Source organism: Ochotona curzoniae, unplaced genomic scaffold, assembly GCF_017591425.1.
Source record: "Ochotona curzoniae isolate NIBS_2020 unplaced genomic scaffold, NIBS_Ocur_1.0 contig_2688, whole genome shotgun sequence".
In the NCBI taxonomy this organism is placed as follows: domain Eukaryota; kingdom Metazoa; phylum Chordata; class Mammalia; order Lagomorpha; family Ochotonidae; genus Ochotona; species Ochotona curzoniae.
The window spans coordinates 28753265-28767425 of NW_024465553.1; the positions used below are offsets into that span (position 1 = coordinate 28753265).

General features: G+C 44.9%; 1 protein-coding gene across 4 annotated transcripts in view; it reads right to left on the reverse strand.

Annotated features, from left to right (window-relative positions):
* Positions 1–7298: 7298 nt before the first annotated feature.
* The window catches only part of LIMS1 (LIM zinc finger domain containing 1), a 79618-nt gene continuing 72755 nt past the window's right edge, over positions 7299–14161 (reverse strand). For 3 of the 4 annotated variants that reach the window (XM_040975514.1, XM_040975513.1, XM_040975512.1), the window contains exons 9-10: positions 13806–13881; positions 7299–9943 (exon numbers count right to left, since the gene is read on the reverse strand). In XM_040975514.1, the coding sequence (XP_040831448.1) occupies positions 9829–9943; positions 13806–13881 (191 nt within the window). In that variant the 3' untranslated portion in view covers positions 7299–9828. Of the gene's footprint in view, positions 9944–12830; positions 13602–13805; positions 13882–14161 lie in introns of those variants that run through there. The other variant, XM_040975511.1, reaches the window with a different exon arrangement.

A 14161-nucleotide genomic window follows, 5' to 3' on the forward strand; every position in this document is an offset into this window, starting at 1 on the left:
TTTATTTATTTATTGGAAAGTCAGATATACAGAAAGGAGGAGAGACAGAGAGGAAGATCTTCCGTCCGTCCGATGATTCACTCCCCAAGTGAGCGCAATGGCCGATGCTATGCCGATCCGAAGCCAAGATCCAGGAACTTCATCTGGGTCTCCCACGCGGGTGCAGGGTCCTAAAGCTTTGGGCCGTCCTCAACTGCTTTCCCAGGCCACAAGCAGGGAGCTGGATGGAAAGCGGAGGTGCCGGATTAGAACCAGCGCCCATATGGGATCCCGGTGCATTCAAGGCGAGGACTTTAGCCGCAAGGCCACACCGCAGGGCCTGAGAATAACTTTTCAACCAGGATGTTTTGCCAAAGGAGGGAGGCAGCAAGTGGAATTGCCTTCCTGGGAGGCAGCAAGGCCATTCCTCCCAGGAGAAGAGGTGAGAGGTGAGGTAGGCGGTAACCGAGCCAGGCTGTCTCCTGAAGAAGGGGCAGTCCTCAGGCCTGTTGGAGACCAACATGGGCGGGGAGCACAGGTGTGGAGTGGGGATGGGTGGGGGCAGCTGATCTACAGAGAGTTCAACAGTGTAGACCTGCAGGGGACAGAAAGGGTGCGAGCGCCTCAGTGGCTGAGGACTGTTTCCTTGGGTCTTGGAGGGGCAGCACCCAGTGGGTGATGTTCCTCAGGGTCTCACTCAGGCAGTGCTAGGTGGGGTTTCTGCTTCTGCCCTGCTCCTGGATATTTGGGTAAGAGGCACTCCTGTTAGGATTTTGGAATGAGTTAAAGTCACAGGACTCACAGACGAGGATACAGGGTAACATGGATGGGCCCAGGAGGTGGGCGTGAAAAGGTGCCATGGGTGCAAGCTAGGTGCCTGTTTTTGGAGCACCAGTCCTGGTTGGGGATTTTGGTCTAGGTCAGAAGCTGTTGCCGTCAAGCCGGGGGTGGTAGGTAGAAAAGGTATGTAGTTGAGGATGCGTCCCCAGAACTGGGGAGAGTCCACAGGCCGCTGTGGTCACTTGGGGAGTGAATCATCAGATGGATGATCTTCCTCTCTGTCTCTCCTCCTCTCTGTATATCTGACTTTGCAATAATAATACATAAATCTTCAAAAAAAAAAAAAAAGAAGACAACAGAATGCTTCCTATAACAGTCCATGTTGCAAAGCAAACTCACTAAAGCATTGCATCCCAGAAGCTAAAATGGAGAGAATATTCAGTAATATTGAGTGCAAAAAAAAAATAATAAATAAAAAAAGCTCAGCAATCTTTAACCTTTTTTACCCTAAAACTTGTTTATTTTGTTGGAAGGGCAGAGTTATAGGGAGGAGAGACAGAGACGGTTCTTCCATCCACTGACTCAATCTCCCAAAGGCTATGCTGGCCAGAGAGAACCATGTGAAGCCAGGAGCCAGAAGCTTCTTTTCAGGTCTCCCACATGGATTCAGGGTCTCAAGGACCTCAGTCATTCTTTGCTGCCTTCCCAGGTCACAAGCAGAGGGCTGGATGGGACATGGAGCAGCTGGAACATCAAATGGCACCCATGTGGGATTCTGGCACATGCAAGGTGAGGACTCTCGCCACTAGGCACCACACAGGGCACAAGGATGTTGCTTGTTTGTTTCTTTTTTCTTTTTAAGGATATTGTTTCTTTAAAAAAAAACACTGCATGGGCCTGGTGGCGTGCCCTAGCAGCTGAAGTCCTCGCCTTGAACGCACTGGGATCCCATATGGGCATCGGTTCTAATCCCGGTAGCTCCACTTTCCCTTCCAGCTCCCTGCTTGTGGCCCGGGAAAGCAGTCGAGGACGGCCCAAAGCCTTGGGACCCTGCACCCACGTGGGAGACCCGGAAGAGGCTCCTGGCTTTGGATTGGCGCAGCACCGGCCGTTGGCGCTCACTTGGGGAGTGAATCATCGGACGGAAGATCTTCCTCTCTGTCTCTCCTCCTCTCTGTATATCTGACTTTCCAATAAAAATAAATAAATTAAAAAATGTTATTTTCATCTGAAAACAGAGAGAAGGCAGGGAAGAATATGTTTACAGAGAGACAGAGAACCTGCATCCGATGGCTGCAACAACTGGATCTGGACCAATCTGCAGCCAGGAATCAGAAGCCCCTGGGTCTCCCACATAGGTGTTGGGACTCAAGAATTTGAGCCATCGTCCTCTGCTTTCCCAGATCATTTCAGGAAGCTGGATGAGAAACGGATCAACCAGGATGCAAACCAGTGTCCATATGGGATACTGGCCTCATAGGCAGAGGTGCACTGGTCCCAGTGGTTTATCATTTTCATTTCTTAGTAATAGTTCATGGTATGGGGCCCAGCAGCGTGGCCTAGCGGCTGAAAGTCCTCGCCTTCAATGTGCCCGGATCCTGTATGGGTGCCAGTTCTGTTCCCGGCAGCTCCACTTTCCATCCAGCTCCCTGCTTGTGGCCCGGGAAAGCAGTTGAGGACGGCCCAAGGCTTTGGGACCCTGCACCTGCGTGGGAGACCTGGAAGAAGCTCCTGGATCCTGGCTTTGAATCGGCACAGCACCTGCCATTGCGGTCACTTGGGGAGTGAATCATCAGACGGACGGAAGATCTTCCTTTCTGTCTCTCCTCCTCTCTGTATATCTGACTTTCCAATAAATAAATAAATCTTTATATTAAAAAAAAGAATAGTTCATGGTGTGAATGCATCACTGGTTCCTTCGCTGGTTGTAAAATATTCGAATCGTTACCATTTTTTTTTTTCATGATTTTAAACAGAAATGCTACAAACATCTGCATAACCACGTATCAATGAAAACAGCATTTTATTGTTGTAGGATAAGTTTAAGCAATCTTTGGCCTGTGAGCAGCTGACCTGCTTTTATTATTTTTGTTGTTTATAACACAGCTATACTGATTCCTTTATAAACTTGGTTTTACACCACAATGATAGAGTTGAGAGGTTGTGGCCGAGACCTTTGGTTCCTGAACCTAAAACATTTACTGTTTGGCCACTTAAGGAAAACCTTGCTTACACCTGTTTTAATGTAAAGACCCAGGACTGAAACTTGGGGGGTCCTATGATAGGTGTATGACTAACTTGGGGGTCTTGTGATAGCTGTATGACTAACTCTGTAAGAAATAGCCAGTTTTCCGGCAGTAGTGGTGTCATTTTGAATGGCATTTCAACAACGTGTATTATAATTCCAATAATGCATGTGTTTGTGTCTAAGGACAAATCTGTATTTAATCTGTAGGATCACTCCTTGTCTTCAAAGCCATGGGAATGGTTTGGCAGTACATTTGTCTAGATCTTACTCAACTTCATCAGTTTTTGATAATTTGAATCATATACACAGGCTACAGCTATTTTGTTTTTTATAAAAATAATGTAAGTGTTATTACACTCAGTTTTGGCTATGCGTTTTGCATTGCTAATACAGAGAACAAACAATGGTATTTTATATCCTGTGGTAAGATTGTTTTAAAAAAGGCAATTTATTCAGTTTTATATATGTGAAAGGCAGATATACAAAGAAGGGGATGGAGACAGAGAGAGACATTTTGCAGTCTTTCTGATCCAGTTTGGGTGTAGAACGGGCTGTGCTAGGTCTTGGCTCCTGCTGAGCAACGTGAGAGCAGTGCCTGGGTGTGGACCAGGGATGGCTGGGCTGTAGCATCCAGCAGTGAGAACCAGAATGGTTGTGGGCCAATTGCGAAGGCCACTGTTCCTGCCAGGGCCAGGGGTGGACAAAGTCAACCTGGACCAAAGACCCACCAGTGTGTGCAACATCTGTCACTGGGAGATCTGATAGAGGGGTTTGGGAAACTCCTTTGTCAGAACACAGTCCTTGCACATGAGTGCAAGAACCAAGGCAAGGAGCAGCCAGACCAGGCCAGGTTACAATATCCACTGGCATACATGTGGGTCAGGTCTGGGAGTGGGCCAGGCTGGGCCAGTTTATAACATCCACTGGCAGGTCTGAGAACTAGGACAGGATGCAGTACAGACCAGGTTGGGCCACAACACCAGCCAGTTCACATCAGGGCTGGGACTGGGGCCAGGTTGAACCAAGTCAGGCTGCAACACCAGCTGGTGCATTCTGAGGTGAGGCAAGCCATGAGAGTCATGGGGAGGTGGGTGCTGGATCCATGAGGCCCAGGGCTGGGAGGTCTGGCAGGGCCCAGGTTGCCTGGCCTAGATCCATGGCACACCTGTGAAGGGAAGAGTGGGGCACTGGGTCTGTGTGTCCCAGGCACTGCAGGTCTGGCCAGACCCAGGTTGTCTAGTCTGGGTCTTTGGTCTGCCTATACAGCAGGAATCAGATTTGTGTGCCCCGGGGGTGGGGCAGAATATGGTGGGACCAAAGTTGCCTGGCCTGGGTCCTTGGCCTGCCTGCATGACATGTGCCGGATATGTGACAGGGTAAGGGGGTCTGGTGGGACCTGGGTCACATAGCATGGGTCCTTGGCCCAGCTGCAGAGTGGGGCCAGGCAACCTGAGTCCTGGGGGCTAGAGGTTAGGTAGGACCCAGGTTGCCTGGCCTAGGACCTTGACCTGCTGTGTGGTGGGTGTCAAGTCTGTGAGCCCAGGAGCGGGAGGGGGCCTGGTTGCCTGGCCCAGGTCCTTAGCCTGGCCTGCACAGTGGATGCCAGGTTCATGAGCCTCAGAGCATGGTGGGTCCAGTGGGGCCCAGTAGCCTTTTTAGGGTCTTTGGCCCACCTACAAGAACTGGTCCTCATGGAAATGATGGAATGGTGGACAGCTGGTTTAGGCTCCACATGGAGGCCATGGCAGCCCACTGAACCCTGCAGGGGACATTTGTACCATCCTAGAGGAAAGAGGACAGAACAAACTGGACAACTCCCCGAGCCAAACAATGACAGCAAATATCTGGGCGCATGGAGACTGAGGTTGACGATGTCAGCCAATGGACGTTGTAAACATTCCCTCATCCTTGGATCAGCCAGATCGATGACATTTCAGAACCACTGAAACCACTTGGGCAGAATCCTTGGAGTATGTGCCACAGTGGGACCTTGGTTGATACTGAACGGCCATTCTCCATCCCCGAGTACTGGAGCAGCAGGGAGGCTGGGTATGGCTTCTCCCCTTATGCAACCCAGCCTCCCCATCCCCCCCGAAACAAGGAGAAACACAACATTTGGAAACAATGATTGCACCCACTTTTCTCTAACCCTTGATTCCTACCACGCTGATCAACTATGTTAACATCATCTAAAATTAAATTCGAAAATTACAATGAGTATTTCCCATTATAATCAACATTTTGGAAAGCACGACTTGCCAAAAATAAACTCCAAAGAAAAATGTAAACATTTTCTTAATACTTTAATGTGCTTCCTTCAATGTTTTAAAAATGTCATTTGGCATCTATTTACAGTTCTAGATACGTCTTGGGGTTCTGCTATCAATATTTGCTAGAGAAATGTCCTACGCAGGTTTTTGTAAAGCAATGAATGTTTTTGTAAAGAAAATTGTCGATTTGTGCCGCTTTTCAATGTTCGAAACTATTTAACACAAAGTAGCTGAACCAGCAGAAGTTCCCGCTGCTCCAGCATGCACTCACTTGCTCAGTCACAGAGCTGCCACTTATGCTAGGCCATGGGGTTGGCACAGACGACGCAACAACAAAAAAAATTATTAAATTAGATAAAAAAGAAAAATCATAAAATTAAACAAGACAGAGGACACAATGCCAGAAACGTCGTACTGCTTTCCCAGGCCACAAGCAGGGAGCTGGATGGGAGGTGGAGCTGCCGGGATTAGAACCAGCGTTCATATGAGATCCTGGCACGTGCAAGTAGAGGACTTTAGCCGCTAGGCCACACCGCTGGGGCCCAGAAACGTTCTACCTTAGTAAGAGTCAACTATAAGTCGCTCTTTACAAGGCACATCCTAATTGCTAAGCCAGAGGTCAGTGCAAAGGTCTGGGGCAACAAAGGAGTCCTGTTGGTGCCTGAAGAGTGAACAGAGCTTACACACAGCTGTGCCTCCAGCTGGTCAGGACCTGGAAACGCTAACTCCATGTGGCATGAGTCCCGACACAGAAGGCACACTTCTCGACAGGTGAAGGCCTGCCCTGGGAGGCTCCTGGGCTGCCAGTCAGGAGGGGCAGCTGAGGTGATGGAGCCCGCAGCAGGCAGACTCGTCGAGGTAGGGGTTGGTGGGTGGCAAAGTCAAGTGGTTATTAGCTTGGAAGCCTGGACTGATGGCGCTGGGGAACACGAGCTTTGGAGGAGGTCCTGCACCCCTAGCTGCCTCTGCCTGGCACAGCTGCCCTCCTCCTTGTCCCCCTTTTCATGGAAGGGAAGCAGAACTGCCTGGCTCACCTTTCTAGGGGAGGGAGGATGCAAAGACCCAAGACAGGAACCTCCACACTGAAGAGGGAGTTCCAAACTCCAGGCTTCCTGGGTGTGTGTATGCATATGCGTGTTTGTGTGTGTAGATCCTTTATTAAGAATTTTTTAGGGCCTGGCGGCATGCCCTAGCGGTTAAACTCTGCTTAAACACACGAGGATCCCATATGGACGCTGGTTCTAGTCCCGGCAGCCCTGCTTTCCATCCAGCTCCCTGCTTGTGGCCTGGGAAAGCACTCGAGGATGGCCCAAGGCTTTGGGACCCTGCACCTGCGTGGGAGACCCAGAGGAAATTCCTGGCTCCTGATTGGCATAGCACCGGCCATTGCGGTAACTTGGGGAGTGAATCATCGGATGGAAGATCTTCTTCTCTGTCTCTCTTCGTCTCTGTATATCTGACTTCGTAATAAAAATAAACAAATCTTTAAAAAAAAAAGAATTAAAAAAAAATCAGCATTGACACCAAATAGAAGACTGCATCACTATTCTTCTGTTCATGGACATATTTCTTTTTTTTTTTAAAGATTTATTTTTATTATTTTTTTTTATTGGAAAGGCAGATATACAGAGAGGAGAGACAGAGAGGAAGATCTTCTGTCTGATGATTCACTCCCCAAGTGAGCACAACGGCCGATGCTATGCCGATCCGAAGCCAGGAGCCTCTTCCGGGTCTCCCGCGTGGGAGCAGGGTCCCAAAGCTTTGGGCCGTCCTCGACTGCTTTCCCGGGCCACAGGCAGGGAGCTGGAAGGGAAGCGGGGCTGCTGGGATTAGAACCGGCGCCCATATGGGATCCCGGGCGTGCAAGGCGAGGACCTTAACCACTGTGCCACCGCGCCGGGCCCCATGGACATATTTCTAACACACACACACACACACACACACACACACACACACACACACACACACGTATGTATGTGATATATAGGTATATGCCATTCAACCAAGTACTATACAACATGTTATTGTTAATAATTATAGATATTTATTAAGCATCAAGAGTATACTGTAATAGTTGCTATTTAAAAAAAAGGCATTGATATATATCCCTGCATTTAGCTTACAATCTAAAATGAATGCAAAAATGCTGTATAATGACCTCAAATTTTCCTCTTCAAGTTAGAAATGGCTATTTGGCAGGTAGGCGAGGCAAAATGACTCACTGCTTCAGTCCAGGGATAATGAGGCTTTGAGCACGATCCTAGGACTCTTTCACTTGTCCCATTTTCCCCAATTACATCAGCCTTCGTACAGACAAGAGCATTTTGCAACTGGGTACGAACAACAAACTGCTTCGGACTGTGCTGCAGGAGTTTCGAGAATGCTTACTGGCCCGAGTTGTTCAGCAGCCAGACGACACCCCATGTTCACCCCGTTATCATCTAGGCCAGGTTGGCCTTCCATCCCATTTATATCCTTTCCACATCCCAGGGCTCCAATGATACCCACATCAAGAAAGAGCTAGCTATCCTTGGGTGTTGCTGACTTACAAGGCCAGCTCTCAGCAAACAGCACTGAGCACAGAGCAGGGGGAGTGCTGCCCAGTTACAGCGGGATGGCGACTCTGCTCACACAGGTGCAGTCCACGCATCTTCAAAATGACTAAGAATATATGCAAATACGCTTCTCCAAAACTTTCCATACATGTAAATGTTTCTATTATAGGAGTGGGGATATATAAGAATTTAGCATCAGGATCCAATACTGCAAACCTTGTCCTATTTTTGTCTATATCCAGGGTATAATATTTAATAAATACTTTGAAGGTTTTCAATGCTGGTTGGTATATCGGCTAACAAAGGCACGCTGGAGGAGTTTTGATTCTTCATGTCAAAGGACTGCCTTGAACACTGAGCAATCCAGTCTTAGGCAAAATATTGTTTATTTTTAGTCGCTTATGACGATTCTTTTAACTTAAAGAACGCTGACGATAGTGTAACTGGTTTTAAGTTATCTGAAAACAAAAATAGAATTTAATCTGAAAATCACATGCAGAAATTCTAAAAAAAGAAATGCATGCGTTTTTAATGGCAGGGTGTAGCATCCTGAGATTTTTTTTTTTTTAATGGCAAAAAATATTTCTTAAGTTTTGGAAAAATCAGCACTTTTTCCATTGGAAATCCATCTCACAACTTTCTTCTTAAATAACATAGCAACAGCAGCAACATTTTAAAAATATTCATAAAACTTTGCATAATAAGTTTATCCTGAAAGAATAATCCAGATACTTCAGGATAAGAGAATTTTCTACAACGGGCCAATTCACTAATTTTTACTTAAAATCAGCACTAAAACATCCTGCTTCCAATTTATGATTCCTAGCTACAGTAAATAAATTCCAATGAATCATGATATTGGCATTGGAAAACCTGTAAGTTTGTAGCAACACTACTGTCTTCCAATAAGATAGGAGTTAGTTTTGATTGGTTTCTAAAAAAAGAAATTTTTAAAAACAAGTTTCATGATAGCTATGAAAAATAAAATTTAATCTACAGCTTTCACTACTGTCATTTTAGTTGGTAGTAGAAAACACCTAGGATTCCTGGTTAAAGTAGGCATTTTTTTTTAAGGCAAAGCAAGTTTGATTATGCAGAAAGCATAGATATTAACATAGTAATAAAAGCAAAATGACCAATACGTGTGTATCACCCATGTTTTCCAGGTGACACACTACGAGCGACACAAAATTCTAATTTCATATCCGTTCCACGTGTTGGACATTACCCTTAGCATCATAACTGTTATAACACATTGAAAATGAGTCTTCATTTTTCCAATATCATAGAGTAAGCAGTATTTTCCATACCTGGCTTTTTTTTTTTTTGCACAAAATTTTCAGACATATTGCTGGCTAGCTAGAATTTACTGTGTTAAGTAATCATTCAAAGGTGAGGATCACAAATACAAAATATAAAACTAAGCCTAACAATTACTCCATGTAATGAAAAAGAGTAAAATCAAGCAGTTGTGAACACACGTTTCTTACCTTACGTGTGTAACGTGTTCATTTTACACGTCAGGAGTGTTCATTTTACAGTTTCGAATCTGTCTAGCTACTGAACTAGTGTACAATACTCATTTTCTTCCCTCTATCCTTCCCCATAGCAGCTGAAAAAATTTCTTTTGGGTACACAGTAAAGCTGGTATGTTATGTTTATATTCATGTAAAAGCTGACTTCTTTTATTAAAAAAAAAAAAAAAAAAAAAGCTACAGCTACTTTAGGAGACCTAAGCGGAAATTTCTCATTGGACTACATAACATTTCCAAGCCAACAAGTACTGATGGTTAACAAAAGCAAGTCTTCATTTCATCAGGATTTTAAATAGAACATTTTAAAAAATGATTTAAAAGAAAAAAAACAGATGAGAATAATTCTTCAAGTCTTCTTCACTCTCAACTGCTCAGAGATACACCTTAAGTAAGGCTGGGTCAAGCAAGGGGTGTTGGTACTCTTATTTTTGCATAGAAGACAAACAGCCAAAACCAGGAAGTTATTTCCTTCCTAGGGTCTCGGCTAGTTTCTTAAGTCTTTTCTTCAGCTCCAGCGGGAACTTCTCGTAGCACTTCTTACAGACTGGCTTCATGTCAAACTCCACAAATTTATTCCTAAAGATAATTATAGGAAAAAGACAAAGAAATGAGTGGAAATGGATTCATCGCGGATGGAAAAATAATGTTTCCTGTTGACATTATGTGATAACATTTACACTCGGGTTAGCAAAGAACTATAATTGCCAATCAATTTGCTATTGATCGATTTTGTGGTAAACGTAAAAAGTTCATAGCATCATTAAAAACTGTCCCTCTACGAATGGATCACATACATGGTGTAGCATAGAATGTGCACCAGACAGAAATCAAATGAAAACGTAATTTAGATAAGTGATGTCAACCACATTTTAAAGTGTCATGAACACACACTTTAAAGAATAAAATATTGTGCTCTTTATAATCTGAATAATCTATTTATAGGACTTATTTATTTGAAGGGTAGAGTTTGAGGGAGGAAGGGAGGTAGAGAGAGAAGAGAGCAGAGAAGCGTTGCACTGGAGAGCACCGGGCCAGGCTGAAGCAGGAGCTGAGCGCTCCACCCAGGTCTCCCACTTGGCGGCAGGCACCCGAGTACTTGGCTCATCCACTGCTTTTCCAGGTGCACCAGCAGGGAGTTGGATTAGAACTTAAGCAGCTGGGATTCAAACCGGAACCCATCTGGGATGCTGGCATCTCAGGCAGTGCCTTAACCCACTGTACCGCAACACCTAGTGTCTATAAACCACGTGCGGTTTCATCACTTCCCTCACAACAACAAAACATCACAGTGAATCGCTAAAAAGTGCACCTTTAATTGTAACAGTTGTACTTATGTGACAGAAATTAGTGATGGAGTATTAAAGAGATTAAAAATAAGTCTTTTAAAATTTATTTGTTTATTTGTTTTCAGATAATCTGAAAGGCAGAGGGACACTGACACACTGACACACACACACACACACACACACACACACACATACAATCTTCCACTTGCCGGTTCACTCTCCCAATACTTGCAACATCTGGGTGAGGAAGGACCAGGACTCAGCCTCAATTTCTCCCAGGGCAGACAGGGATCCAAGAACTTGGGCCATCACCTGCCACTTCTCAGTGCATCAGCAGAAAACTTGATCCAAACGGGAGCCTGGACTTGAACCCAAGCACATCCCTGGTGGATGTGCTCACCCCATATGGTATCATAGCAACCACATCCAACCCCTGTAGCTACTCAACTCTTTCCAAACGCCTGCTCCATATGTCTGAGACACTGCCGTGGAGAAGAACACTTCCTTTCATTTGGCAAGCTGATGCATGTTCAATAGTAAACATAGTGAAGCTACCACGGGTGCAATTCAGGTCCTTCAGTTTGGAATTAAATAAACACAGTTTGTTACTTTTATGTGGAATTATGTTGAGCAAGAATCTGTGCAAAGGTCCAGAGGTACACTGCCATACAGTAAATCTGATACAAGGTTTTGTGTATTTTTCATGACTGGCATTGTGGTGCAGTGTGAGTCAAGGCACTGGGACACCAGCATGCCTTATGGGATGTCAGTTCGAATCCCAACTGCTCCACTCCTGCTCCAGCTTCCTTCTTCTACACCTGGGACAGCAGAGGACGGCTCGAGTCCTTGGGTCCTGCCCACTGCTGAGGATACAACTGACAGGTTTCCTGCCTTCCCCGCGGCCCAGATCGGGCTGTGCTGTGACCTTCTGGGGAGTGAATCAGTACATGGAAGAGTGCTACCTCTCAGCTGCTCCCCTCTAATCTGCAACTCTGCATTTTAGATAAGTAAATCTGTTTAAGATGTTTTCATTCACTTTTTAACTGTACTTGGACTAATCTGCATGAAAGTCATTTCAAAGAATGTTATTTAAGCACACATTTGAAACAACAACAACAAAAAAAAAACCTTCCATTTTTAAAACACCAGAGTGGGAATTATCTTGCAGCTGGGCTATAATCAAACCTCAACTGTTGCATTTTCATTGGAAAATGAAATGCTTCAACAGGCGTAGCCTGACTGAAACAGCCTAAGTTCAAAGTTTTTCCTGGTTTTAGAACAAAAGTCACTAAAACTAATTTTTTTAAAGCCTCTATTCAGAGAAACTATTTAGCAAATGTTTTATTGCTTCACTGTTAAAAATGATTTATTTATTTTTATTGGGAAGTCAGATATACAGAGAGGAGGAGAGACGGAGGAAATTCCTCCGTTCGTTGATTCAGTCCTCAAAAAGTTGGTGCTGAGCCAGGAGCCAGGAGCCAGGAACTCTTCCGGGTCTCCCATGTGGATGCAGGGTCCCAAGGCTCTGGGTTGTCCTTGGCTGCCTTCCCAGGCCACAAGGGAGCTGGATGGGAAGCAGGGCTGCTGGGATTAGAACCGGCGCCCATATGGGACCCCAGCACATGCAAGGGGAGGACTTTAGCTGTTAGGCTACCACATCAGGCCCTCTTGCTTTAATTTTATATTTTCATTTTAACTATATGTTTTCATTTCCTTTGTAGGAGAAAACATAACAAATAAATAATAAAAAACTTCAAGGATCAAAACGAAAATGGCAACCAGAACAGAAAAATGAAACAATCATGAAATTAATTCACTAGAATTTCAAAGACTGAGATACTTCCTCTAAATACCAGGAACAAAGGGTTGGCAGTTAGCTGCCACCTGCCAGCATTCTAAAGAGGGGCTAACTGCAGTCCTTGCTACTCTATTTCCAATCTAGCTCCTTGCTAATGCACCTGGGAAAGCAACAGATGGTTCAGAGTACTTGGGCCCATGTCATTCATCAGCGAGACGCAGATGGAGTTCCCAGCTTCTGGCTCTGGCCTGGCCAGATTGGCAGCCTCATTCTCTCTCTCTCTCTCTCTCTCTCTCTCTCTCTCTCTCTCTCTCTCTCTCCCCTTGTCTCTCCCTCTTTCTCTTTAACTCTGCCTTTCGAATAAATAAATATTTTTTTTAAAAATCAAGAACAAGACGGTTGGAAGACATCAAGGAAATGACTTCACAACCAGTGGCATCTAGCTAGGCACTGTAGGAAGGATACATCAACACCATAAAAAGAAAAGATGAATGGTAAAGAGACTGAAGCATGTTGAAAGCACACAGCTTCACACACGTGCCTCTTAAAAATATCCCACAATTTCTACAATTTATCAAACATCTTTGGCCCCAAAACCAAAGATCGGGAGTTTAAAAAGCTTCAGGTATGAGACTAAAATAGTTTAAAACTTCTCCCACTCTCTGAAATGATAGGGATTGTTCACCTGGACAAGGGAAGTCAAAAGTCTCCATGACACAGTGTAATGAAAAACAGAGAAAGAGGTGAATGAGCTTATGGACCAAGCGAAATACAGGAACACAAGCTGGGACTAAGTGTGGACCTCATCCGAAGTTTTACCATCTCCATGGTTACGGTAAAGGACAGATCCTGGAACATGAGTCTTGGATGACTGCACATACATACCAAGATGCAAAAAAAAAAAAAAATACGCATAAGGCAGAAGCAAGAACAAAACACACATTCTGAAAGACTAACCAAAGAGGGAAGTGGTAAACATGATGACAGAAGGGATAGAAAAGTTTACAAACAGACTGGCTTTTTCTTTTTCTGCTTGTCCTTATCCTTTGCTTCTCTTTCCCGCCTGGCAAGTCGCCTCTTAAATTCTTCCGGCATTTTTTCATAACAGTGTTTGCAGACTGGTTTTAGATCAATTTCAACAAACTTATCCCTTTGGATAGAACAAAGAAGGAACAGAAGACAGAAGAGCCAACGGTTAAAGAAGAACCTTTACTTTCCGAAGGCCTGAACAGAACGAAGAAACAAAGAATTAAACGCTTCTATAGGCATATGTTTAAATTCTAGCAATATCTGTTCAAGTGTCACCCCAAAGCTTCCAGGCTCAGGAGTCACACAGGACCAACCGTGGACTTACTTGAGTGTTAACTTAGTGTTGCAGGTGGAACAGGCAAAGCAGTTCACGCACCAGGCCTTGTTCAGAGCGGAAACCACTAGAGAAAGAGCAGAGATGGGATGACTTGGAAACTTAACTGCCATGGAGCCAGGCTCCCATGCATTATGCTGGAGGAGCTTTCCTTGCCCCTGTAAACCATCATTCTTTCTGTCATGGCTCAGTCCCTGCTGCTACTGGCCCAAACAAAAACAAACAAACAAACAAAAAACAAAAAAACAAACCCTTGGTATTTTTAAAAATCCAGAAAGCACCTTATTTGCCTGAATCGTTCCTCTAAAGTAGCTCCGCCGGCAGCTTCCTTCCCCTGCCAAGAAGCA